Raw genomic sequence first — 27,592 nt, forward strand, 5'->3', positions numbered from 1 at the left:
GAGAAATGCTTGGAATTTTGGACATTGAGCTAAATTGATGTGCGACGCGAAATTCTCACCATATTTAGATTTTTGTAATAATTTCTTTCACTAACTACCTCCCTTAATTTAAAGCAGCTATTTTTAAATTGGCCGACCTACTGTGTTTGAAAATAGAGTAATCTTCATACCTTAAATCTTTTCATTACTAACATACTTTAGGATCCTCCTCCGTCGTGTCATTAATTATCTGTGCCTTTCCACCTTTCAGCTTATTTCGTGCACCCTAGTATTGTAAGATATTTGACAACGTGTTTTTGGGGTGCTGGGCCTTTGTTAACAATAACATGCCAGTTGGCAACCCCGTTCTCAGGGCATTTTGCCTTGTTGATGAAGTCTCCGTAAAAACGGCTTAGGGGCCACAGAATCCTGGGGACGAGGTTAACCAGTTGGAACACTCTTTCCCCAACTTTTCTGGCGCTAGTGTTTCCTATTGCTTGTTTTACGTGTTTGTTTTGTTGGTTTTGTTGGTTTTGTTTGCTTGTTTTCTTTCTTTAGTTGTTTGTTTTGTTTTATTTATTTATTTATTTTAGTTATTTGTTGTTTGGTTTTTTATTCCATTATTTGTTTATTTGTTTATTTATATGTCTAGTTTATTTGCTTGTTGTTTGTTTGTTTCTTTCTTGATTGTTTTATTGTTGGCTTATTTGTTTATTTTTTTATTTATGTTTTTTCTTTATTTCTTTCTTTCCTTGTTGTTTGTTTGTTTTCTTATTTGCTTGTTCATTTCTTTATTTGTTTTGTATTTCTTCGCTTGTTTATTAATTTAGGGTTTATAAAGGTTGTCAAATGCTAATATAAGCAAGGCTAAGGAGAATTATAATTATAATGCACGCTCGAAGTACATGAAGGATTATATCTTTAAACAGATTCAGTGACACAAATCTATTTAGCATTCAAAAGCGTTGTGACATTCAAAACAATACCCCAGCATTCTTTCAGTAGCTCAGTGATATTAGTATTATCTCATCTGCTGCCATGCCAATTATGAGAAGCATCACTGCATAATCCATTGTTTTGTTGCTCGAAGTAAAAACTAATTATATTCACGTATATATAAGGTAATTGTCTGATTTTTGTCGCAATTAAAAACCTGTTGATGAATTTGTTATCGAATCTGTGTTGTTCACACTTAGTGTATAAATACTTTGAACGCAATACGTGAAGGATTATCATTGTGCAGTATTTGTTATTAGCAGGTAGAGGGTTATAGGAAACAACAATAACAACAGCCTATCTTTGTCAAAGAAGAAGAAAATGAAGTTGATATTTGTATTTATGTTTTGTGTGAGTTTCGTATTCAGTTTAAGTGAGACTGAAATTAAAAACTTAAAGAAAGAGTTGGACGAAGGTATGTTTTGTTTTTTGTTGTCCTTTTTATTGCTTTTTTTCGATAGGAAATGAATCGCAGCTAGTGAGAAGACAATGTAATATATCTCGTCCACAAATTCTGCGCTGGAGAACTTCACGATGCAGAATACACACATAAAACACATTTAGTATTTCAAGAAATTCTTATTTTAACATTACGTTCCTTATTTAAACGCACAAGTAAATCAGTTTCACAACAAATATTTCACAGATTACGTTCGAAAATATCTTGCTTTTTTCAATGCGATATACCTACAGTGCACACCATTGTGATGCTCACTGCAATCCAGCTATTTGGGAAAAAAAACATGCAAAAACTTGTCAATAATAATTTAAATTTAAAACTACTCTTTTACAATCCACGTGATCTTAAGCAGCGTGTACAGCTTTTTGAAGTGGCGCAAAAATATACCAAGCGTCCGATATAAATAATGCGAAAGTTGTAAACACACGTTCGCTGCTCAAAAAATAAATCGTGTCGTTACGGAAATACAAATTATTTAAAATCCGATGACTTTATTTAAATTGTATGATATAGTTATATAAGATCTATTATTTTTGTTTTAATTTTAAAAATAGCATTTGGCTACTCTGTTTCACAGTTTACCATGAAACGATCTGTTATATTTTCGATTTCAAAAACACTAACAAACAATTACTTTCCGCTAATATGCGGACAAAAATACACGCAATATCGGTGCGGGAGAAATGAACGATATGGGAGATTGTATAACGGGCGAAAACATAAACTCAGGCGACCCTATGAATTTTTCTAGTTATGCATATTTGTTCCGACTTCTTGTCTTAAACACTTTCAAGATTTATTTCAAGATTATTTTTGGGCACTTATTTCTAATGCCGTCGTGAATCATGGAGAATCATTCTAAAATACGTGGCGACGTGTATGTGATTAATTCTATTTTTGCTTTTTATGTATGGAAATAGTTCTAGAAAAGTTCTTATAGCTTTGTTAACCTAGTCGGGGAAGGATAAGTCGATACATTGGCATTTTTAAATTCCCGCCGAAAAGCCTGTCAAGCTTTATTTTTTCATACATAGTCAAGAATGTTTTTTGTTAAAGTTTATCGATTTTTTTTATTGTTTCAAACGTTAATTTTTTATTAAGATATAACATTATTTTTTTTTTATAAACAATCAATTTTAATTACAAAACACGACGTTGGAACGCGTTCATAAAATTTCCCTTGCTATTACTAAAGTCTAAGTGTGTATTTCCTGGTTTTTTGAATTTCTACCTTCAGAGCATCTTTTAAATTTGTGGAGCTGAATTTAAGCAAATAAATTGGAAGTGTGTGTCTACATCTTCTAAAAAACTTTTTAGATCTTTTTTTAACCTGAGAGACTGAAAAAAACATATTGGAATTTTGTCTTAAAAATTCAGAATATATTTTCTAAAAAGCTAAGAATACTATAAATATATCCTTGATTTTGCGTAGAAAGTTAAATAAAACGACTTTTTATTACCAAGTCTTTTTAGTCAAGTTGTTTTTTTAAATCCGTATCTAAATTGAGAAAACACCAAATGTGTCGCCTTCTTCATTGACTACGTGTATTCCACCAAATTTCCCAATCACTTTATTCACATGTACAATACTCGTGTATGAGAATGTGTTAAGAATAATTCCAGGTATTATCAAATAATTCTTCTACTATAGAAGTTATACAAATCCCTTTGCTAGTATAGTATTCGTAAATAAATGTTTTCTTCTTAAGCTCATTTAAGCAGAATTGTTGAGATTTTAAAATACTTCAAAAGTACGAGCTCGAGGCATGTGTTATTATCTATTAGTGCAACTGCTGCTTGAGAAAGAGCAGTGACCTTTCAGTTAAACGCCCAGGATCTAAGCGCCCCAATATTTAAACATGGACCCAGGGCGTTTATTTGGGACTTTATGACAGCGATTACGGATGTTAAAAAAAAGCTCAAAACGTTTAAATCATTACACAATTTCTTTAGTAATACCTCTTTCATAAGTTGCTCCCTCCCATAGCGCCAGAATTTATCCTGACGGTAATTTATCCTTATTATCATAATTTCAACACGGCATCATCATTATCAAATGTCCATTTTGTAAAATTTTAATTACTAAGTTGAAGGACGTAGAAATAACACTGACTTTTTCGCATCCAGTGAGAGGGAGGAGCTAGTGAAATACTTACTCTAACACAATAGAGCCTTACACAGTCTGTATATCAATTCACATGTCTACTGCTCAACCTTAATTTTTAAATATTTCTACGTTTTACTTTTGTTAGAGAAAGTCAGTACAAATCCAACCTATCTGTTTTATCCTTTGACCGAAGGTCATGAGGCGCTTAACTTCGATCCCAGGGTTTTTTTTTTCTTTCTGACAATCTCAGATAGATTCTGGCCGTCCCTGTTTGTCAGAAAGAGAAAACGAGCCATGGGAAGGAGGTTGTGAGACGCTGTATGTTTTACAAAAAAAAATAGAGTAGCCGTGGCATTAAAGCGCCATATTGAATAGTAAATTCCACGCAAATCCCGTATGCTTAAGTGCAGACTAATTTTGTTTAGTACCAATGCTCAGGTGTGGAATCGAAGTTGCCTTAGTATTTAGTTCTGGACAACTTCAGTTCCAATTATAATCTAGCATTAAATCTGGGAGGACTGCTTACACTAAACATCTTTTAATTTGATAAACTGTTTATCTGCTTATCCCTACCATGAATACAGAGTATTAACAAGATTAATGTAAACACACTAAAATCAGAAGTGAGAAAGATAGTGTACAAAACACGATAAATTCCAGTGTATTTTTGTTATTTTAAATCTTTAGAATGTCCTTTGATGTAGTCTGTAGAAAAGTGACAGTCTAAAATCTAGGCCGCGTATATGCTGACCTGAAAATCACATTTTACCGATTACGATACTAAATGTTATCAACTTATGACGACAAGTTGTTTCTTGGTTGTCATTAGCATTTAGTAGACATTTAATCTTTACTGTGCATGCCGCACAAGCATTCATACAGCTGAAGTAATACCTTCTATTACTACAAAAAAAGAACGCAGCTGTGAAGCATTTCACTGTTTACAATGTTAAAGTGCACGTGCTTCTTCTTGTTTGGTCAGCATCGGGTATGTGGTAGAATGGATAAGTGGGTTTTTTATGCGAAAATTCCATACTTTATTAGTTAATAACAAGTTAAATTCACTACTACTGCGCATGTGCACAAACGTACAGCTCATGTTTGCCCAACGAAATTTCATTGCGGTTTGAAATCACATTTGGAATCTACGTAAAGGTTACGTAAGAAACCATATAAATAATTAGATAAATTGTTTTTAATATTTTTTGCCCGTGCATTTTTGATGAAAGGCACATGAAGGGCAACTCCTGACAATGTATGTCTTGGTGATAAAATACTCCGACGAAAAGGTTGTAGAAAACTTCAAAAACTTTGATACTTCTAGCATGTTTTCTAACCAGACGTGTTGTGACATATCAAAACATGTTATAATCTTTATAATTAGCGGTTAATAGTAAATCGCGATAAGTTTATTAAAACCTGAATTAAACTTGTTTTGATGTTATTATAATCGGATCTAGTTGACGCATGATGCACCCTTACTCAATGACCAGTCAAAGAAGACTTAAATGCGATCACTAATCGACTTTGCTTTTATCTGATTTGATGGATTAACCAATTAAATTGGTCATCACAGCGTTTCAGATGGCATAAAAAAAATTATTTTTCTTTATTTTCTTGGTATGTACAAACAGACACGTGAAAAAGAGAATACATTAAATCGAAAGTCCGAACTTGTATAAAAATGAACAACCCGGTCCAGATTATACTTTTTAGGTACGCTTCTTCTTATCAAAATCACCTTATGTCGCTTTTGACAATTCAAATTGGAAAAACTCAAAAGAGTGCTGATGTGAAATGTGATAAAAGAATGCTTAAGATTTTGAAACAATATTCAATAGTTTCCAACACAAAATTGTGGTAATAGGTTCTTGTTTACATTTTTTAAGCTCAAAACTAAACTGGGAGCTTAGTCGTATATTCAATGGTTGCACTTTTTCAAGACGGGGGAATTTTTAAAATAATTTTGATACCATGTTATTTATGGGGGTACTAAATTTATATACTGTGGTTCATGCATCCACAAGGCTCGACAAAGACTGACTAAAAACTCTCAATTATTTCAAAATTACATATTAGCAGTAAGACAATAAGTGTAGGCAGGCTTCCTTAGTTTGAAAACTTCAATTTTTCAAACTTTGTGGTTTTGTATTTTTCTGAAAGACTCTTTTTATCACTAGAAATGACAAAGTTGGAATCCGCAAAGGACAAGAAAAGTGTTGACAACAATCAAATTGCAACAGTAGTGCAAAAGGATGATGGTAAACTTGCCTTATAATGTTTTCATCTTAAATTTTCGTAATTTTATTTATTTTTATTTTTCAAAACGATCAGAAAGCCAGCTCAACCTAAGCGGCCCTATATCTGAACTAAACGCCTTCAGTCAATTTTGTGTGTCTAAAAATTGCCAATGCATTAACAGCATTGGCAATTTTTAGGCGTCAATGTTTTAAATTTGGATGAATTTTAAAAAAACACATCTGAAAGTTGACTTGAAATATACATAAAATGATCTCTGCTTATCTAATTACCAGCTTCTGTGATCTGCTACAACCACGAATCAACGTTTTTTTTTCACGTTTCTACTTTACGTTTAACCCAAAAAAGAGAGTTAAAAAAAGCAGTATTTAACCGCTCCATATTTTAAATAAATGAATACACTTTATATTTGAATTGTAGATATCGATGGGTTATTGACAAAATTAGTACTAACTGATGACTTGCGTAGTGGCACATCTAAGCGTGATGACGTCAGCATCGAATACCAATGTAACTAAATCTTCATTACACATTCTCAACGGTTTCTTATTGTCGTCGTCCTTGTCATTGTCGTCGTTTTCATTGTCGTTGTCGTTTTTTATTTTCGTTTTCGTTGTCGTCGTTGACGTTGTCGTTGTTGTTGTTCTCGTTGTCGTTGTCGTTGTGGTTGTCGTCGCCGCTGTCGTTGTGGTGTTGTTGTTTTCGTTGTCGTTGTTGTTGTTGTTGTTGTTGTTGTTGTTGTTGTTGTTGTTGTTGTTGTTGTTGTTGTTGTTGTTGCTACACCTCTTTTGCACATATTAATTTTTAATCTTCTCATATACCAACACTACCATGACTTCTCCGCATGCGTGTATATATTTAGTGTTACTTCAATGAGAGGTGTTTCCTATCATCCTTGTATGCACTTTGTCTTTTTTTAGCTGCACTTAACAGTCTTCTCAAGCATTTCACCAAAAAGAAAAAGCATAAAACTATTGGTAAGATGCGACGTCATCAATACATATCAGTTTAAGAGCTTTCGTAGAGACATCTTGCAGGGTTTATAAGCTAGCAAAAAAATCTGGCAATTGGCTTTCAAATTTTTATTTAGATTTTAATGGCCTGTTTTGGAGGCTTACCGGTACTTGTTCCTTTTTAGATAAATTTTTCATTTTAGCAAAAGAAACTGAACCGACTAAAAAATCTTCTGAAAATGCTGGTCTGTATTTTTTGTTGTTGTTGTTGTTATTATTGTCATTGTTTTTGTAGTATTAAAATTGGATTTTATTTAGTTTTACTATACCGTTGTTAAACTCAAACACACGATGTAGCAACCTTGTCCCCAGGGTTGACAACTTTGAAAAAGAGACAATAGGTCCTGGGATCGAGGTTGTTGACAAATTTTCAATAAAGCGAAACAAGCGAAATTTTTCGTAAATTTTTTAGTGAAAACAATCTATATTGAACGAATGCACCTAAAATGTAAACGTGTACAAGAAAATGAGTTTTCCACCCTCTTCCCCAGCGTTTTTTTGCCTTATTGATATGAGAAATGTCTTCTCTCATATCAAAAAGACAAAAAAAACCTGGGAACGAGGGTGTAGTAGCCTCGTACCAAGGGTGATCGCTACTGTTATATTACTACGGGTGATATTTAACCCAGAATTTTTCGATCTGCTTGGTGACACGTGCTTCAATAACTTTTAGATGAGGCATTGTTGAAAATGATGATTGGAAAGGAAAAATCCAAGAAAGAAACAGGTTATCTATTTATATTTTGATTGATTAAAGTGTAGTTCACTCAAATCATGCATTAAGAAAACTTCGCCCTTTAAAACGCCGTTTTGAAAACGCGCATTAGATACTTACCTGGTACATTCTGCGTGGAGTTATGAAGGAAAAAAACTCGATAAGCCAAGTATATGAATATTGTTGTACCTGTTATAAAAACACCCGCGATGGAGGATTAATTCTTTCGCGAAACTTTTTATAATATTTTCTTTTATTTATTTTATATATTTTTTTTTATTATCAACATATTTAATTATTTTATATTACCTGGCTTTAAGAATTATAACAGAGTTTACAATTAAAAGAATGTACACAAAGTTATTTATCTTTATCCTAGCGGATGACGACTTTATAAAGCTTCTTTTGGAAAAAGATAAAAGCGAGAAACGAGGAAACGGTACACAGATTTATAGCGTCCACAACCATTCCTTACTTTTGATGCATAATATTAATTTTATATTTTAATTACTTTTCCTGTTATTTATCCCAGCCCATCCCAACCTAGCCCAGCCAAGCCAGCCCAAAAAGTAGTTTTCAACAAATCAAAAATCCAAAAACTCGAAGCATTTGATTTTGTTATCACCAAAAACAAATTTTAAAATGGAGAAGAAATTTCTTGGAAGCGAGGAAGACCGTAATGCTAATATCAAAAAATTTTTTAGATTTTTTGAATATATGATCGAATGTTCCCATCTTATGTATGTCGAAAATGATAGATCCAGTTTAAATTGCAGGGAGTGGGGAGGGGGATAGAAGGAGGAAGATATGAAAGACGTGCGTCTCATTAGCAGAGCTACTTTAACAAATGCTCAGATTACTAAGTTAAGTCAACCCTGTTAACTAAAAAATAAAAAGCTAGCGTGACTAAGCGTTAACTACAATCTCTTCCAAAGGGCTTCTTTTTTGCTTTCTGCAGCGACATATCAGAAAGCGAAAAGGAAGACTTAGGGACGAGATTGCGTTAACTATTTACTCAATGTGAATATAATAAAAACTGTATAATATGAAAACACAAATTTGAACATATAGATGCACCATGTCGGGATGAGATTGACAATTGTGAGCAATGGAAGCCGTATTGTGCGACACACAAATCCACACTGGAACGATCTTGCAGCAAAACATGCGAATATTGTAGTAAGTTAAAAGTAGCAGTTCTTATCAACCTCGTCCCCAGAGCCTTTTGCCTTTTTGACATCAAGACCGGGTAGCAGTTTTGACATAGGTAACAAACCCTGGGGACGAGGATAAGTTCTTATCAAGGGTCGTGTAAGGAAAGAACTTAACGGCTGATTTCAGGTCTAAAAAATTCTACTAGAAAATAATGTGGTTAGTAATTTCCACAAAAAAACGCGCTCTTTTTCCTTCTTTTTTTTTAATTTTTTCCCATTTTTTAACCGTTATCGAAAACAAATGCAACAGAGAGTCTATTTTATTCGCGCTCTTTAAATGAAATCAGCAAATTGATCTCATTTATTCCCGTTAACAAACCAGAGACCTTTTCACAAGAATTAATGAATTTTCCAGTTCATTTTCTTTACTTTTGTTACATTCTTCACTCTGGTTAAAAGTTTTACTCAACGTATTTTATTTTTAAAGTTTCTGAGTAGAAGCCATCTTTGTTGATTTGTTTTTACATTATTGCTTTATCGCCAGTTTTTACAGCTTCTGATTGGATGAAAATATTTTCTTTTTTTGATTTTGAATACGAGTTAAAATATTATTACTCAACCTCAAACAAGAAAAAAAGAAAATTAGAAATTAACACTGCGCATGCCCAGTATTCAAAAAAAAAAAAATTGAGCAGAATATGGCGTTGAATCAGCTCTTCAGTTCTTATGCCAGTAAGGAGCAAAAGGACTTGGTACCAAAAAATTATTTTAAAATATTTTTTCAAATACAAAAACCTAGACGAAATCGAATGTGTTAAAGCAATCTTTCAAATACAGCAAAAAACACAAAATAATTAACCCCGAATTACAATTAACCAATAAGCATAAAGCCAGCGTGATCACATCTTACCCTTTCAAATAATAGGGGAGTTGATTATGTTTGTTCGGGTGAGTGTAACCATTCTCGCTTGAAACATTAAAGAAGAAAAGAAGCCCCAATAATGATCACATGAGCAAAGAACGATAGAAGTAACCAATCAAAAAGTGCGGTCAGTATTCTGACCGCAGAAAATTTATTGGCGACCCGCCATAATTTTTCTCCTCACTGTCGCTATTTCGATTTTCCGGTGGTCGGAAAGATTACACTGACTCCTCTGGTTCGTTCCATATTTTTCTGTGGCTTGTCTTTACTGTTAATAATACTTTATTTCGCAGAAACTTGCAAGAAAGATACTCTCAAAAATAATATTTGCAAACGCTTCGAAAAGTTTTGCAAACGAAAAGGCTATGTGCAAAGATTAAAAGATATTTGTCACGAAACATGTGGATATTGCCGTGAGTATAAAAGTTTATTGAAATTTGTATGAAATTTGCAAGAAAATTGTATGCAAGTTGTATGAAAGTTGCATAATAGTTGTATAAAAGTTAAATAAAAAGTTGTATAAATATTCAGACTGTATTCTCATTAAAATATTTTGCTTTTAATGCACTAAAATTAGCAAAAATCAGCGAAATAATGAAATTTTTTGGTCAGTAAAAGAAAAATGCACAAAAACTTTTAGCCACGTTTTTTACCAATTAAATTAAGTAGATTTTTAATATAAAATTAATCTCAGAATTGTTTGCGTTTTTAGGGGTGGCTGCTCCACCAGCATGCCAAAATGATCCCATGGGATGTTGTTGGGACGGAAAATCATTTGCTTCTCAGGGTTGTCGACGTACGTACGAGTTAATTTTTGATTTCTTAACCACCCTAAATTTTTTTTTACTGCTATTTTGCAACAAAAGTCTATTAAAACGCTCTAAACCGCAATGTTGATGTGAAGGAATTGGAAAGTTCTACAAATATTTAAAAAGCAACAGATTTGAAAGTTACGGATAACGCCATTTTTTCTCTGTTACTTACAAATGTGTTTTGCATGGTTATTTTATTTTTAGCTTGCCAAGATTCTAAAGCTATCCCTCAAATCTGCAGATCATTTGCTTCCGACTGCAAAAATGAATATAGCCCAGGAAAATACATGCGAAAGCACTGTCCAGTGACTTGTGGAGTGTGCGGTAAGTCCTTAATCAGACTTATTATTTTAACAAAAGTTATAAAAAGAAAAAAATCAAGAAAAGCCAACTTCTTTCTGCTCCCTTTCAAGTTTTTTTTTAGCACGAAGAGCTGCCACAAAAACTGCTTACTTTAAGAGCTTTTTTTGTATCATAGCAAGAGAAAAGTCAGTTCCAACCTATCTCATTTTTGCGGGTTTTTTTGGCGCACCCAGACAAAAAACGAAAATTGAAATTTTAAATATTATTCGTTTAATTCAGATCCTGCAAAGACGTGCCATGATTTTCCAAACACCGACGGTACATGCAAGCGATTTAAAGCGGAAGGAAAGTGTTCCGACTCAGGCATCGGCAACACATTGTGTCCTCAGACATGTGGAAATTGCCCAATTTTCGAACCTGCTAGTTTCTAAGCAACCCATGAAACGTTTTTGCTCTGATTGTGTATATACGTTTGATTGACCGCAAAAGAAAATTTGCTACTAAACGTTTTTATCTACTAGAAAGTACCGCAATGATTCAATAAAGTCCGCCCATCCAGATCAAATGTCTCGCCTCCCGTCAAAATTCGTCAATTTTCGTATTCGCTTTCTTTTCTTTTTTCCAAAAAATGACACAGACGCAACAATTTTGCCACCCTCGATTAAACGGTTTCTTTGAATAAACGCCTCTTCTGAAATCCAAAATCAGTCATCGCGGTAGTGACTCAAGATATAAAAAATTAACTTTTAAAAACCTACACCGATGTCTCTTTTATAATTTTTTTATATATATTTATCACGTGTATACCTTTTGAAATGTATCTTAATGCTTATTTAAAATGTTTTTTATGTAATATTTATACCGTAACTACGCAGTTTGCAAATGAACTTGCTAATAAAGGCGATGCATACTAAATGGTCTATCATACTGATATCAAAATCAAGCAAAAAAAATGGACTGTTGGATTGTTTTTTGTTTGGAAATCAGATTTTTAATTTTGGTAACAGAATCTTTTTCTTCGTCAAATTCTTTGTAACAATAAACTGGAAAATTAACTGTATGTGTGTAAAGGAAGGCAACTTAAAAAAAGACACTTTCACATTATAAACCAATTATATGCCATCTATTTTTTTATTTTTATAATATAAAATTTACCTGTAACCTTTATTATTTTTCATATAGCATGTACCATTAATATTTTCAAATAAAACTGTAATGCTGAAACGTATGTGTGCTGCTACGTTCATATTCTGTCTCTATTTCCACTATCCATATTACAATGTTAAATACGATCAAGGTGTGCCAAAAACATTCAACTTTTTAAAGTCCAGCAAAGTTCGGCTACTGTCATTTTACAGGCCTTGTTTAAATTTGTCAATTTTTCCCTACAAACTATTCATCTGGTTTTCAAACTTGTACCACATGCACTCTGGTTTATCTTATTCGTTGGATTTTTGTCCTGATGAACTCCGTCAAAATTATCTGTAGTGGTTTTATGTCCAGTTGTTGATAAAAAGGAAATAGTATAGATATAGTAACCCAGAAAATGCTGCTACAATCGTGGTCACAATATGTTGGGACAAGACAACGAATTTCGAAGTTCGCCACCACAAGTAATTGCGTAGGCTCATTCTATGTTAGATTCACACATCTTAAACTTGTCAAAGTTCACTTGTCAATGTTCAGAGTGGACTTAGAACTTCGGATCTTAGGGTATTTGGTAAATACAAAATTCTTAAAATGTGCTAATTGTTGCTGACGTCAGCAAGGCCATTAATCACGAATTTCGGGGCCTTCGTGGTCCCCGACGCGAATTATGTCGGTGTGCAGGCGTGCTAAAGAATGTGACTAGCAACTTTTCAACCCTCTCTGCCTGGCCTACTTGTGTGCAAAAGTAGCGACTTTGCAGCCTGCCGGCTGCAGAGTATTGACTATTTGACTGTTTTGTCCATATTTGGATAACGAGTAAAAAACTGCCTTAGTCTCAATATTTTTGTCCACGATTGTAGATACTGAAAGTTTAATTAGTTGTTCAAAGTAATAAATTGAATAGTGACAGAAAAGCAGCACTTTTTAGATTTGTGTTATTGTCGTCACCAGAACTGTTTGGGATAAACGAAGTTTATCTCAAAGAGGTCTGGTGACGAGTATGGATTTTTTCAATATAAACAAAAAGATAATGACAACATCGTTTATGTGTGGTAGTTACAAGTTTCAAAAAAGCTAGCAAGGAAATTTTTGTATTCGTATTTACAATGCTTAGCTGCTAAGTGATGTACGCCGATGTCTCTAATTGTTTAGTGGCTTAAAGAAACCTGAGGAGAAAAAAAGAGAAAAATGATATTGCGCATATTAAATGCTAACTAAAATATGCAACAAAAATTGGCAGCTTTCCTTTCAACTTTACGCGAATTTAACGAATTTAGCGAAGCCCCATCGTAGTTCAGGCTGAGTAGGAAAAACGTTCTTTAGATTGAGCATTCTAGATTAGTTAAAAAACAAAAACCCACGCCGAATTTCCTAATTTCGGTTCTACAAACAATCTTCACTTCAGTCAACAACCATTAATAAACAGAATGACCTATAATTCCTAAGCATTTCCTAAGCATTCCTAAGCATTGAACTATGAAATTCAATGTTGATACTCACTAATAGTGTCTGTTTTTGTGTTAACGGGATTTTTTCTAGCATTTTCAATTCTTCAAAACAGCTGTCAAACAGCTTTTATAATATCAGCTTAGTACCTTAATACCGTTTTAACCTAAAGTCGCATCCAAATAACAATTGACCAACAGTTGTACGAATTCCTACGATAGTTTTTTTATCGCTTTCCCGTTGGTAATATATTGCCGGAAAATCCCGTTAGTGATATTTCAAGCAGCAAGCCACGGTGTTATACCAATTGCCTCTATACTTGTAACCATACTAAGTTGCCTTGTCGTTGCCTTATTTGATTTTATCTCCATTCCAGCGATTCCAAACAACCTTGCTCGTGAGTTGTAACAAACCTTACAAATTTCAGGCACCGATATTGGAATTATAGATGAAATATATGAAATATATGGCATTCCTAATTTTTTTAATGTTGATAAATGCGTTACTTTCTTCCCAAGTAACACCACTTCTGACCGCTGGTGAGCATCATTTTGGAGCAGTGATTGGTAGCGGAGAATATAAGCAAGAATATGTAAATGATCTGTGCATGATGGATTTGTAAACCTACATGTTTAGCGCAGTACCCACTCTAACTTAAAACGCAGCAATATGATTGCTTGTTTCCGTCATTCCAGCCATGCAGGTAGAGTGTGCTGACACAAATCGGTTGCGGTCACCCTTCAGAACAGATATACACAATTGATGAGGTGGGTCATTTATAACCGTTCTGGGGGCCTACAATCATCTTTTAAAAAATAATACTTAGAGTCTTCATCAATCGGAAGATACGTTAATGGTGCCTACCAACTATTTTTAAAATAGAAATATGCTTTATGTGTCTTGTAATCGTTCAGATTGTTACTACCAAGTGTGTCATACGGTGGGACTTAAAGTTAAATAATTAACAATATTTCCGTATGTAATCATTGTCCAACGTGACAAATATCTTTCTCAGACGACCATCCAGAAGGCTCATTGGATCAGGTAAAACATCATCTTTAACTAATAGCTTGCTAACATATTCTTGATTTAACTGCTCTTCCACCTGCGCTGCAGTTTTCACAGGCTTTACATTATTCTCGCTGGCAGCAAATGTCAATTCCGAATCATTTAAGCGCACTTAATGCATACGCCAAGGTTCGATTTAGTCTCCATATCTCTTTAATAATAGCCGTCGTCTGTCTGTGTGTCCGCGAAAACGGCGTCCCGTAACGGAAACACGAAATGTTGAAAATGCGCACGAATACGGGCAACGACTACTCTATATTATATTACCCGTATACGTTTGTCTGTCACGCAAAATGGTAGCTTAGTTGCGCAAGTAACAAGAAGCACGTAATGCGGTATAAAAAGGCCGGGCGAACCCGTGGATTTTTCCACGAAACACGAAATTTTTAAAATGTGCACCAATACCAAATGCGACATATTTTTGTCCACTTTGTTGCGACGGGTAAATTCAAAGGACGGGCGACCCCGTGGATTTTTCCACGGGCAACGACTAGTCTCTATAATAATAGCCGTCGTCTCTCTGTCTCTGCGCGGACCCCCGCTGAGTTAGAAAATCATGCTACGGAAACACGAATATCAAATGCGATATATGTCCCTCCACTTTGTTGGGACGGGTAAATTTAAAGGACGGGCGAACCCGTGAATTTTCCACGGGCTAACGACTAGTCTCTATTATAATAGCGGTATTCTGTCTGCTTCAGCACAAAATGTTACCTTAAGTAGCGAGCACGAAATGCGGTATATAACGTTCATCAGCAAACAAGCTGTCATTCTTAACTGTTATTATATTCTTTTTTGATAAAGTATATAAAACATCACCTTTAAATCTGTTTTGCAATTTATCAAACCTTGATGTTAAAATAATGTTGACGTAAAACAAAGTATATATTAAATTAATAAAGCTGTGATGGCTCTATTAATTTAATATATAAGTGATATATATGTGATATATATAAGTGCACTTAAAACTTCGAGGTCAAATAACGTGGAAACGAAGTGGTGACGACAATGATTTTTCACCGCATGTGTACCCAGGGACAACCTAGGACCAATATTGGTAATTTTCTCAAACCTGTGTCCGTTTCGGAATTGTCGGGTTGATGACTTCATCAAAAAACCTTGAAACCTTAATATCTCTGCAACCGTTTGTCAAAAGTACATGATTCAATACATTTTCTTGATCAGCGTTTCAAGATCTATACGATGACAGCAAAGGTATACAAATTTCTAAAGAAAAATTTTAAGTTTTGACGGGCCATTGCTGACGTCAGCAGATTTTTTGAACCTTTTATATCTCATTTTAACCGCTCATCAAAATCACATGATCATATCCATTTTTCTCATCAACATTTCAAGCTCTACATACACATTACACAGGCTAAGAATAAACTAAATTTCTCAATTTTTTACTTCGATCTGCACTGCTGACGTCAGCTAAACATCTAAAACAACCTTTTCCATTGCCCTTCTGCCTAAGTGGATTTCCCCACGGGCCTTATCGACTAGTCTTAATAATACAGAGACTGTGTCTTTCTGTAACAGGCAAAGTGGATGTTAATTTTCCCTTGAAGTTGCTGAAAAAGTTATATCTCAAATGTTAAATTTCATGACGTGGCGCGACATGAATAACACTACTTTAACGTCAATATCCTATATCAAATTAATGAAGCCATTACAGTGCACCTAAAATTTTGAGGACAAATAACTTGGAGGAAACGAGGTGGTGACGTCAATGATTTTTCACTGTGTGGGGTAACTAGGGAATCACCTAGGATCAATTTGGGTAAGTTTCCAAAACCTTAGTCTCTAATTCCGTTTCGGAATGGACGGGTTGAAGTCATCAAAAAACTTTCAACCTCAATATCTCTGCAACCATTTGTCAAAGATACATGATCCTATACATTTTCTTGATCAGCGTTTAAAAAAATTTGGTGTTTTGACGGGCTATTGTTGACATCAGAAAAAATTTTAAACCTTCTTCTTAGGCGTTCAACAAAAGCACATGATCATATACATTTTCTTGATCGAGCAGTTTCAAGCTCTACACAATAGAGAGGCAACGTGAAAACAAGGTTCTAACTTTTTTAGTGGATGGGTTGCTGACATCGTCAAAATTCAAATGACACTTCTTTTTTAATTTTATCCTCCCTCAGTGGAATTTTCCACGGGCTTTTTATCGACTAGTAGAACCTAAACCAAGACATTTTCCTTTGTTATTTTTATTTTTTTTCTAACTAATTTTCTCTTTAATATTTTTAACATCCATTTTTACAGATGCAGATGAACCTAATTTTTAAAGAAAGAATACAGTAGACGTCCGTTAACTCGAATGCCGCTTAATTCGAACTTTCCGTTATTTCGATCAAATTGCTAAGTCTCTTGAGTTTGGTTTAATAAAGTCTTATGTTTTGAGCTGCTTAATTCGAACTCCGCTAATTCGAACATTTCGCTAGTTCGAACAATTTTTTTAGTCCCAAGGCTGCATTATCCTCGTTAATTCGAAAATTTGTGTATCGATAAATAAAATCTTATGGGAAAATAAAAAAACGTTTTCATTTTTTCATTTTTATTGCATCGATCGTGGCAAAATTTCTTTGAATTTATCGATTAAATTGGCATTTCCAATAAAATGAAGTTTACATGGAATTTGGAGGCCTTGCCCATCACCAAGCAAACAACGTTAAAACGTTTTATAAAAAGTTGTAGTAAAGTTGTAATAAAGTTATATTAGCATAAAACCTTTAAACGCTTATTAAAATTCTTGTTTTTCTGAACTTCCGATAATCCGAACATTTGTTAATTCGAACAAATAATTTAGTCCCTTCTTGCGTGTTCGATCGAATTAACGGACGTCTACTGTATTACAAATACCCTTGCTACCAAAATCCCATTTTTTATGTCTTCAATTCTTTTACTTTCATCCTGTTATCAAACTCCATTGTAAATAACGTGTGTACTACTTCTCAACCTCGATCCCAGGGCCTGTAGAGTTTTTTTTTGGATATGAGAGGATGAAGCGTTTCATATTCATCCTTATTATATCAAAAAACGCTATAGGCCCTGGGATTGAGATTGTACCAACCTAGTTCCCAGGGCATTTTGCCTGTTGATAAGTTGATAGCGGCGAAAGCATTGTTGGCCACTCCGTAATAACGGCTCAGGGACCACAAGATCCTGGGGATGAGGTTGAGATTGTACTCCTTCTCTCCTAAACTGGTTACTAGTCTTTTTCTCCAACGCGGTTTCATAATGGTAGCTGGACGGTTACGTAATTCTGTAGCAATATCTCATTTGCTTAGTAAATGGAATGTTTACGTTTTCTCCTTTTGCCAAGAGCTTTTAACAAGAAACAAGAAAGTTATAATCAGACAAACGAGGCAAGTCACTACATTTCCTCCTTGATGTGCCTAATCAGCTGATTTAAGGAATTGCTTCCCCCAGTTTGCTGTAAATTTTGACCCTTCTTCAAAAAAAAAAACACACTTCAAATGGCTTCCGGTAAGTTATTGGCTCTTTATTTCTATTATGTTTTACAATAAGTTGACCAAGATATTATATGGACAAAGCAGCCATCTAGCTATGGCTAGCTAGCTACCTAGCCTCTTTTTTGTAAAGATGTAAAGGTAACAGCTGTGATGGTAATGGCCAGGAGAACTGTAGGCAGTACGGCATCAGGTGAGTGTCTCCCGATCGAGTGAGTCGGCACCAATTTTTCACGACCACCCGATTAAGTGAGTTGTAACTGGCGGTAAATTGAAAAACCGAAAATGATAGATACGTGCATATTTTACAAAAAGTGGCGCTGTAGATTAGTTATAGCTCTCGTACTCTGTGCGACACCGGGGTTTGATTCCTCTTGACGGCGATTCAACATGGGCGAGTAAATGTTACCATAGCCCCGGGTTAACCCAAGCCATGTGAGGGAAATTGGGGAGATGGCACACTGTGTTCGCCATTGGATGTTGCCAGGAGTTGTCTATTAGAGTGCAGGCCCTAATTGGGTTTGCGTAGCTCATAATGAGCATTAAATACTCTAGGACTCTCCATCTAAGCCGTGGCCCCTCCTGGAAATAATAGACAGGGTATAACAAACTAAACTTGGGAGAGACCTAGTTCTTGCCTAGCCCCTAGTCAGCTTAAGCTCCAGAGACAGCCAGCTAGCTATGTTAAAGATATCAATATTTCTCTACTATACTTTGTGTCAGATATATATGATAAAAAATTTGCACATTTTTTTCTATATAGCTTTCTATACTGGCTTCTTACTAAACTAACTCCAAGCACATGTGTATAACTAAAATGAGCTTCAGAGCCTCAACATGTGCAACCTAGACTGAAAATATGCACCATGTAGTCAATCCAACTCAAGAATTCATAAATAGCGGAGCAGCACGGTGAATTTATTTAATTAGTGAATCGGCACCAAATAAGTTTATGATTTAATGTAAACAAAAATTTTATTGCACTTTTGGCCAGTGGCTTGCCCTTTTAAAAAGCAATTTTAAGCAAAAAAAGACTCCCCTGATTCAGGTAAGTCTCCCAATCTGGGGACAGTCACCTGATCAGGGAAAGATCCTGTACTGGTAGGTTCTCAAAAATATGTGCCATCAGTAGGTTGCTCCACGAAGAGTCTACTTACTCACCCACTAAGTTAAATGATGATGGAGTATGTGTAAACACTAACACTAGCCACACAATGACAAAGGCTTACTCATGTCTATGCTTTGCAGACTTCTTCTGCAAAGGAAGCTGGAAGCTCTAAGCAGTTCTGCTATATATGACAAACCGAATGTTAGCAAATATACATTTAGCTATATATATAAATTAGACTTGGCCTCTAAAACAGGTGACCACCATTCTCAAATTTTAAAAAGGTTTCTGTATCTTGATTGGGAGCTTTAAATACTCTATAAGTATTTTCTATAACTATTTACAACAGCAAATAAACATCATTATTATTAAAATATAATAAAATTCTTCTACAAAACAAGACAAAAATTTGTTCCTTGAATATATTTATTCAAGGAACAAATTTTTATTTTTTTATTTATCAAAGAATGCAACAATTAAGCATATATATACGCATTAAAAATAAAATTACGAAGATCAGGAGTGTTCGTGTACAATGACCTAACAGGCAATTTAAACTAAAAATGTTAGTTGAGGAGTTAAAAATGTAATAATCTTTGATCAATGTTTTGAATACATCTTAAAAGCGATTTACAGGCCTCTAAAACAAGTTTTTAATTTTTTCTCTGGACATCACCATGGGGCATTCATTGGGCGACTTATACAAAAGCAACCACAATTGGGAATTCTAGCCATGTTGGCTTGATGCTTTGCCTTGATTTTGTCTAGGTGGTGTTCACATTATTTATCTCATAAAAAGGGAAATTTGTAGACCCAAATAGGATTCTTGCTCTGCCAGACAACTCCCTGTAACATTCAACGGCCCACACAGTGCGCCATTTCATTCATATGATTCAGTTTAACCTGGGGCTATGGTATCGTTCACTCACCCATGTCGAATCACAAATCTGGTCTCCCGCACAAAGCGCAAGAGTTATAACCACTAGACTATGTCATCCATAATAATGCTCATAGAGCAAATGCAACTGGTTAAAAAGTCACATAATAACTTATTTTTTACGGTGCTCAACAAAATGACTGATGTTGCACCATTTAAAATACTTGCTATAATGTTAAAACAATTGATATATAGATATATATAATATATATTTTATTTTAGCTCATAATCATAATGCAGCTGGTATAAGAACATTTTGTGATAATGCAGAAAATTCATCGAATAAAGTAAACATTTCCTGTTTACCTGAATATAAAGATTACACTTACAATGAGAAACAAGACATATGGGCTCTTGTATCACTTAAAGCTCCTTTTCAGGAAGAAAAAGAGAATGAAGAAAAAAGAGCCCCAATTGATATCATTGCCGTTATTGATAAGTCTGGATCTATGGCTGGTGCCAAACTTGACCTTGTGAAGCGGACCTTAGAGTTTGTATTGACACAATGTAAGTCAAAAAAATATATATACTTCTTTAATGGTTGACAAAAAACAAGGATAAGGATAAGTAAAAAAGATACCTGGTACAGGTGAAGTCCTATAAATTAGCCGGTGTCTGCCCTTCTGTTACCAGCTTTTTTCAGGATTGGATCATTAGTTTTTTCTGATTTTTGATATAAAATAGCAATAATGTCCCAAAATATGGTTTTTAGGACATTTCTCAGCATGGGATCATTAGTTTATTCTGAATTTTGGCACCTTGACAGGTAACAATTGACCCTCAAATGTAACTAAGTCTGTTTTTTTTAAAAAAAATTATTCGGCCTAATAATGGCAGATACTTAAGCAAAGTTAGTAAAAAAGGGTTAAAAATATTGATTTCCAAACTTTTCTGAAGATTGAATTATCTGATTTTTTTTGATATTGTACACAATGAATGTGACATAGTAAAAGTTGTAACTTTTTTTGCCCAAATAATAGCGGTTTTGTGGGCAAAATAAGTCAGAATGGTTCAAAAATGGATTTTAGAACTTAGAATTGCGATTTATGTTGTATTAATTTAAAACTTTTTGGTATTACTCTGACACTTTTCATTATTTAATCTGTCTTTTTTTGATAAATGGATTGTTAATTAATAAATCCAGGTACAGTAGGTCCATTAAAGTTTTGCTTTTTATTTATCGCCATAAAAAATGTGAAACCACATAATTTGCTGTAATAATTTGCCAAATATATTGATTTTAGTAAATGAAAGAGACAGATTTTCCGTTGTAACGTACGATACAAATGTTTATATTGATTTTGGCTTGCGAGTTATGACTGCAGATAATAAGAAAGATGCATTGCATAAAATAAAAAATATCCAAAGTGGTTCATGTACCAATTTATGTGGTGGATTATTAAAAGGATTGTGTCAAATCATTGATCGACCATCTGATCAAAAAAACGAAGTTGCATCAGTGTTACTGTTTACAGATGGTCTGGCAAATTCAGGTAACAATTTTTATAATAACAGATATTGCATGCTTATTTGTTGGTTTATAAGTATAAGTAATATTACGTTAGACGCGGCTGATGTTTATTTGTTAATATGAATTTTATGATTTTATCTACTAGTGAACTACTTTTAATATAAAAAAATTTTTGTAAATAATTTGAATTTGTTCTAGGTATAACAAGTCCAGCAGGAATAGTTGCTGCCATGAAGGATCCAAAAAGATATGATGGTCCGTCAAGTGGTGCAGAAACAAGAATACAACAACAGCAAATGCAACAAGCTCCACATCGGTCATGGTTAAACATTATTAAGCATAAAAGAAATGCCACAACTAGTGTGAGTTAATTTTTTGTTTTTGTTGGCGTAATGGTTGCCTACTCACACATGTGTTGTAAACTACGTTGCTTTTCTAATTAGAACCAAACTCAAGCTGAAGTTACCGCACTTCCAACTACTTCAACATCATCAAAAGAAGCACAGGCATCTGTTTATACCTTCGGGTTTGGATCTGATCACGACCCAGAAATGTTAAAAGAAATATCAGATGCTGGTAATGGAATGTATTATTTCATTGAAGATATTGATCAGGTATTGGCTTATTGTGACTTTAATAATATTAACATTGAAAATACTAAAAACTTTCATAAAAGTTGTATAATAGCATGAAGACTTAATTAACTTTGATTTAGACCTTAAAACGTTTTAAATCATTTTAGGTAAGTCTTGCTTTAACTTCACAAAACGTTATTGTGGAGCAGCCGAGAAATAATGTTGTAAATGGTTACTACTTAACACTGAAGATATGTTTTTTTTTTCTTTCTAAATCTACAACAATTTTTTAGATAGCTGAGTGTTTCGGTCATTGTTTGGGTGGATTATTAAGTACAGTGGCACAGGGGATCCAGCTAGAAATTGTCACTGAAGATGGTGTAACAGTAAAAGATGTGCATACAAGTCGACCATTTGAAAACACTGTTAATAAAAGGTTTGTGCTCCCCTCCAACGAATTCTGATAATAATCCCGGGAGAAACAAAAATGAGAAATTTATAAATACTAGGATATGACCAATATTATGCATAAACCCGTCCACGTTTTAATTTATACGTAAAATTGATGTTTTTTTTAATATTACAGTCTCTTTTCATGAGGATCGAAATAATTTTGTATATAGTGCTTGTTCTTTACTTTAAACTTCAGAGATTCTACGTATACGGTTTTAGTGTGAAAATCAATATGGGGGATTTACAATCAGAAGAAAATCGTGACATTGTTTTAGAGTTGACAATTGAAAGTGTTCATGCTCCCTACGATACCACCCCACAAGCACTGCTTATGTCACGAGTTGATTATTTTAATGTGATAACAAATGAACTTGAATCAGATGTTGAAAGATTAACTGTTTTACGGCCTGGTAATGTATCATAATTTTTTTTCTAATTTTAAATTGTCTTTTTATTTTCTTCTTTAATTTGTTTATTTTTGCGACCTTTAGACATACAAAATATGTAGCATGAATAAGGAAGAAGTAATGTTTTTGAATTTCCCCCTAATTTGCCTACTTAATCTCCTCAATTTTCAAAAGTTACGAATTTGCCTTTCTTAACCCTGCTACCTATTTGTAGATCGATTGCTGTTTTCTTTTGTCTAAAACCGTAAACTTTGTAAAATTTAATTAATATATATAATATAAAATAATACTTATAATTAAAACAACAATTTAAATTGTTTTAACGAAGCTTGATTTTGTTTCATGTAGTGAAGACGAATGTACACGACAAAACTTCCTCCAATGTTGTTGTCAACAAGGAAAGATCACGTGTTAAAATGACAAAAGCGATTGATTTATCTCGCCAAGCAGCTGACATAGGTAAGTCAGTGTTAAAATAATGTCAGAGGGGCGAACCTACGCTTCTCCTCTAGCTTCCTCTCTCGCTACCCTTACAACACCGCTGTTATTGTTCTTTTTTCAAAACACGAGCTGAATCTTATTTTTAGGTGATTTAATAACCTCCCGTCATATTATTGACAATGAAATTGAAGACCTAAAGATGAATCGATTGGCGATGAACAAAGATGATGAGATGTATATAAGTTCAGCTGCTGGGTATGATAATATGGTAGAGGACTTAAATAGATGCTACACCAATTTATCAGATGAGACGACGTATCTTCAAAAAGGCAAAAAGACGCATTTGAATATGTAAGTATATAACTTAAAGGGATGTTTTAACAGGTCTAAAATTACTAATGAGAGAAAATGTCAAAATTTGCTATTGCTTTAATATCATAATTTATGCAACATAATAAAATCCGAAATTCTTTAAATGTGAATATCTTGAGAACGAAAGGAGCTTTTTAAATAAATTAGAAAGGATTTAAAAACCTAAGTCTTTTACCTAAATAATTTTTTATTATATGAAAACCAGAAAATTTGGCGTCAACACGAGGTGTCCAATTTTCATTTCATTTTCAGTTCTTCCATTTTAAGCCTTCTTCATTTATTTTACATTACAAATATTTGCGATGCATATAACACATGTCACAAAATTATAACAATTGGTTCTGCTAAAAATCTACTTTGAAAGATGTATTTCCTCATGTTTTTTTTTTGTTTTTTTCACGATTACCAGTAAAATTTCAACCTTGTCATAGTTCTTATTTTTTAACCATTTGAAGCCTTGTTGTTCTTATAAGACTCTTATATAAAATGTTTGTATTAATGTAATACACAAATTGCGTACTTGGACGTAACTTGATGTAAATATTGCAGGTTATGGATTCCAGTGCTTGCTTTTTTAGTTCGTTTCTTTTTTTCATCTAGGGCGCAACAGCACAGCGCTCAAAGATGTTCCCATATTGATTCGATTTCTTACGCCACGTCAAAAAAGCGCAGAGTAAAGGATGACTCCTCATGTTTTCGCCCATGAAATCTATGATGAAAGCTTAGATGAATGAATGCTATGATGAAAGCTAGATGAAAGCAGATGCTGTTTGAAATGATAAAATACTTGTGCGTTTTAAGCGATCTTGCTGTTAACTTTCTATACGTGTATTGTTTGTTTACTTGTTTTTTGTACTAATATCAGTGCAATAAATAATCGTTAGCCCGTGGAAAAATCCACGGGTATGCCCGTCCTTTCTATACCGCATCGCGTGCGTCTCACTAATTTCGAAGCTAAGCTACCATTTTGCGTGACAGACAGAAAGATAGACGTATACGGGTATTATAACATAGACTAGCCGTTAACCCGTGGAAGAATCCACGGAGTCGCCCGTCCTTTATATATCGCATTTCGTGTTTCCTGAACAGGACGCGGTTTTCGCGCGGCAAGACAGACAAAATACGGCTATTATTAAAGAGACTAGTCGTTCGCCCGTGGGACAATCCACGGGAATTCGCCGTCGTGATTATTTCGCGAACCTGTTATAAAATTATGCTTTTTTATCAGAGATTAGTCTACCCGTTAAAAATACCACTGTAATTCTTATAAAGCTGCGGCTTTAAAAGTTTTCCGCTTTAGCGGTATTCCACTCTGCATATGTTTTTCCTTCAAATATGTTATTCTACAAAATACATTAGTGAGTAGAAGAAAAGTGTTTGTTTGTTTGAAAGGTCGAAGTTTGGTGAATGGAAATTTTGAAACAAAATAATTACACATTGAGGGCCTCATATTATAAACCACGAATTTTATTTTTTATGATAAGATCTTTTTTGATCATATTGTGTATTTCCATATTGACTGTATCTATGTAGTGTAGATAAATTATAAATAATAAAATGCACATAATTACACTAAGAAAAATAGAATTACAGTCGACTCCCGGTTATTCAAACCTGCACTTATTCAAAATTCTCGGTTATTAGAAGTGATTTTCGGTCCACTTGAATTTTCCAACTCGTTTTAGTGTAAATCTCTCTCAGTTATTCAAACTTCAGTTATTCGAAAATTTGTTTATTCGAAGTTACCTGTGACTTTCACAAAACAACTATTCCATAGATCTGATCTTAGGAAGTAAAATATAGTCTTTGTATATTTTCCACTTTGTCCCTTTGGTAAGTGACCCAGTACGTTATTCTCCTTGTTGTCAAGGACAGTCACAGCATATTTGTCGACTTCATTCATAGGCTCCATTCGTATTTTAAGAACTTGTCCAATAACAGGTTGCCACTTGCTTCGGTACACATGAAACCCCATAACTGTTGAAGTTGTTTCCAAGTTCCTTAGAATTGTTTTCTAATTCGCTGCGCTCAATCGTGTGCTATCGGTAGTCATAATTCAATATAATACATCTATATTTCCTACAACCACTAATTTACAATCGAAACGTTTCCGAAATCGTGGCTAAGCTGGATGCGAAAAACCCCGTTCTATGGGGAAACGTATCCTTAGACCCGAGTGCTACAGCCACTAACCCTCCAAGGTTAAAGGTATCATTAAAAAAATACACTGTTATTAACAACAACATAAACCATTTAAAATAAAACTGCTTATCTTATAGGTAATCAAACAGTTTTAACGTACGGTTCAAGAACTAATTGACATGTGAGCGCTTCCATGCCTTGTACGCCCTTTAAACACTTAAAAAACCACGTGACCGGCCTTGGCAATACATACGAAATTAAATTCAATAATTATCTCTATCGGATCTTCATTGTTTACTATCAATGACATAAGATCCATAATGATTTTGTTACTTCTCCTCGACTGCTGTAGAAAATTTCATTGAATACTTTTGATGCAATGAACTATTTTGACCGATGAAGAAATAGTTGAATCCATTGTTAATGATACTGATGGCAACAGCGTAGAGGAGGAAGACGGAAATGATGAAGAAATCGAAGTAAACGATGTGCCTCCACAAAAACCAACATTATCGGAGGTTGAGGATGCCCTGGAGTTGATCGCTTTTTTACCGAAGGCAGAAAGCAAACTTTTATTGAAAACTATTTCACAAACACTTCATAAGAATATAGATATGAAGAATGGTTATTGTCGATATTTGTTTTAAGTAAACACTATATTTGTATATTTTAACGTTTAAAACACTCGTTGCGTTTAAAACTGTGGAGTAGAAACTTGATATAACTACTTTTTTATTCAAATCCCTCCAAAAAATCCGTCAGAGTGAAAATTGTACCAAAAAAGGAAATTTTCAGTTATTCAAGTAAATTCCCATCCCTCGTTGAGCTTCGAATGACCGGGAGTCTACTGTATTCATATTTCATTACCCCAGATTTATTCGAAGATTTCCACACGATGGTTAAATCGCAAATCGTTACATGCTAAATTTCACCATTTAAAAATATGCATTTGTACCTCGAATACCTTTTGGTTTGAAACTCCAAAAGTTATTGAAAAGTCAGGTGTGGGGTTATGAAAGTTTTTTTGCACTGGTTATTATTTTTTTTATTATTCTCATTTACGAATATTTACAGAGCATAATAATAACAAAATAACATAACCACTTTTCATCGTAAGAACCCGAATAAAAAGTTTGCCGTTATTTCTAAGAAGCAAAAAACCTGAAAAGCTGGGATGTTTTTCGTGCGATTCATAGTAAATGCTGCAAATATACAGTGGACTCTCCATAACTCCCACACTCACGGGGAATCATAAATCGTTCAAGTTATGGAGCGGTTCGAGTACTGGAGAGTTTGGAATTTTTCCTACGTTTATCCTTTATACATAAGCTCTTTGAAAGAAAACGATGAATTCGAGTAATAATCTACCTTATGGGGAAGAAGTAAGTCGTAAACAGTTTATTTCTGTTGACTAAATCTATTCTGTAATGAAAAAAATGACTTCGTTCGAATAATCTAAGGGGCCGAACACACGTAGAAAATATTCGAATCTCAGAAAAAAACTCTGAAACTCTTCAATTTTCAGATTGTTCGACTTATGAAGAGCGAAAATAGCCTTTCAAAATATTGTTCGACCTAAGGAGATTTTCAAGTTATTAAGGGGATTCGAGTAGTAGAAAGTTGATTATGAGAGTTCATTAGAAAATTTTCACGGTGCCTACGAATTCGTTCGGGTTAAAGGAGCAGTTCGAGTTAAAAGGTTTCGAGTTATGGAGAGTCCAATGTATGAAACTTTCTTACTCGCGTTTTTTTATATAGCACCTTTGCTCGCGTTTCTTGTAACGACTTTCATATGAGATCATGCTTTCTCTTAATAAAGCA

At 34.1% G+C, this 27,592-nt stretch overlaps 2 protein-coding genes across 7 annotated transcripts; both read left to right on the plus strand.

Annotated features, from left to right (window-relative positions):
• Window positions 1-1,121: 1,121 nt before the first annotated feature.
• LOC130644587 (uncharacterized) lies at window positions 1,122-11,948 on the plus strand. Of its 5 annotated transcripts, none has more exons than XM_057450252.1 (12): window positions 1,123-1,390; window positions 5,723-5,803; window positions 6,222-6,311; window positions 6,722-6,778; window positions 6,958-6,999; window positions 7,488-7,541; window positions 7,909-7,968; window positions 8,601-8,708; window positions 9,899-10,018; window positions 10,318-10,401; window positions 10,622-10,741; window positions 11,000-11,948. In XM_057450252.1, the coding sequence occupies exons 1-12, from the start codon at window positions 1,297-1,299 to the stop codon at window positions 11,149-11,151; spliced, it is 1,062 nt and encodes a 353-aa protein (XP_057306235.1). In that variant the 5' UTR covers window positions 1,123-1,296; the 3' UTR covers window positions 11,152-11,948. The 5 variants fall into 5 exon arrangements, with proteins under 5 accessions (XP_057306244.1, XP_057306235.1, XP_057306258.1 ...); XM_057450269.1 differs by lacking the exon at window positions 1,123-1,390 and adding an exon at window positions 5,138-5,258; XM_057450261.1 differs by lacking the exon at window positions 7,909-7,968 and having other exon boundaries at window positions 1,122-1,390.
• Window positions 11,949-17,727: 5,779 nt separating this feature from the next.
• Window positions 17,728-25,226, plus strand: LOC130644615 (uncharacterized). 2 transcript variants are annotated; one of them, XM_057450301.1, is made up of 10 exons: window positions 17,728-17,881; window positions 20,133-20,417; window positions 21,155-21,403; window positions 21,580-21,743; window positions 21,825-21,995; window positions 22,250-22,392; window positions 22,629-22,819; window positions 23,165-23,275; window positions 23,404-23,608; window positions 24,230-25,226. In XM_057450301.1, the coding sequence occupies exons 1-10, from the start codon at window positions 17,872-17,874 to the stop codon at window positions 24,333-24,335; spliced, it is 1,635 nt and encodes a 544-aa protein (XP_057306284.1). In that variant the 5' UTR covers window positions 17,728-17,871; the 3' UTR covers window positions 24,336-25,226. The 2 variants fall into 2 exon arrangements, with proteins under 2 accessions (XP_057306284.1, XP_057306276.1); XM_057450293.1 differs by lacking the exon at window positions 17,728-17,881 and adding an exon at window positions 18,010-18,058.
• The last annotated feature ends 2,366 nt before the right edge of the window (window positions 25,227-27,592 follow it).

Source organism: Hydractinia symbiolongicarpus, chromosome 1 (genome assembly GCF_029227915.1).
Source record: "Hydractinia symbiolongicarpus strain clone_291-10 chromosome 1, HSymV2.1, whole genome shotgun sequence".
Classification (NCBI taxonomy): Eukaryota; Metazoa; Cnidaria; class Hydrozoa; order Anthoathecata; family Hydractiniidae; genus Hydractinia; species Hydractinia symbiolongicarpus.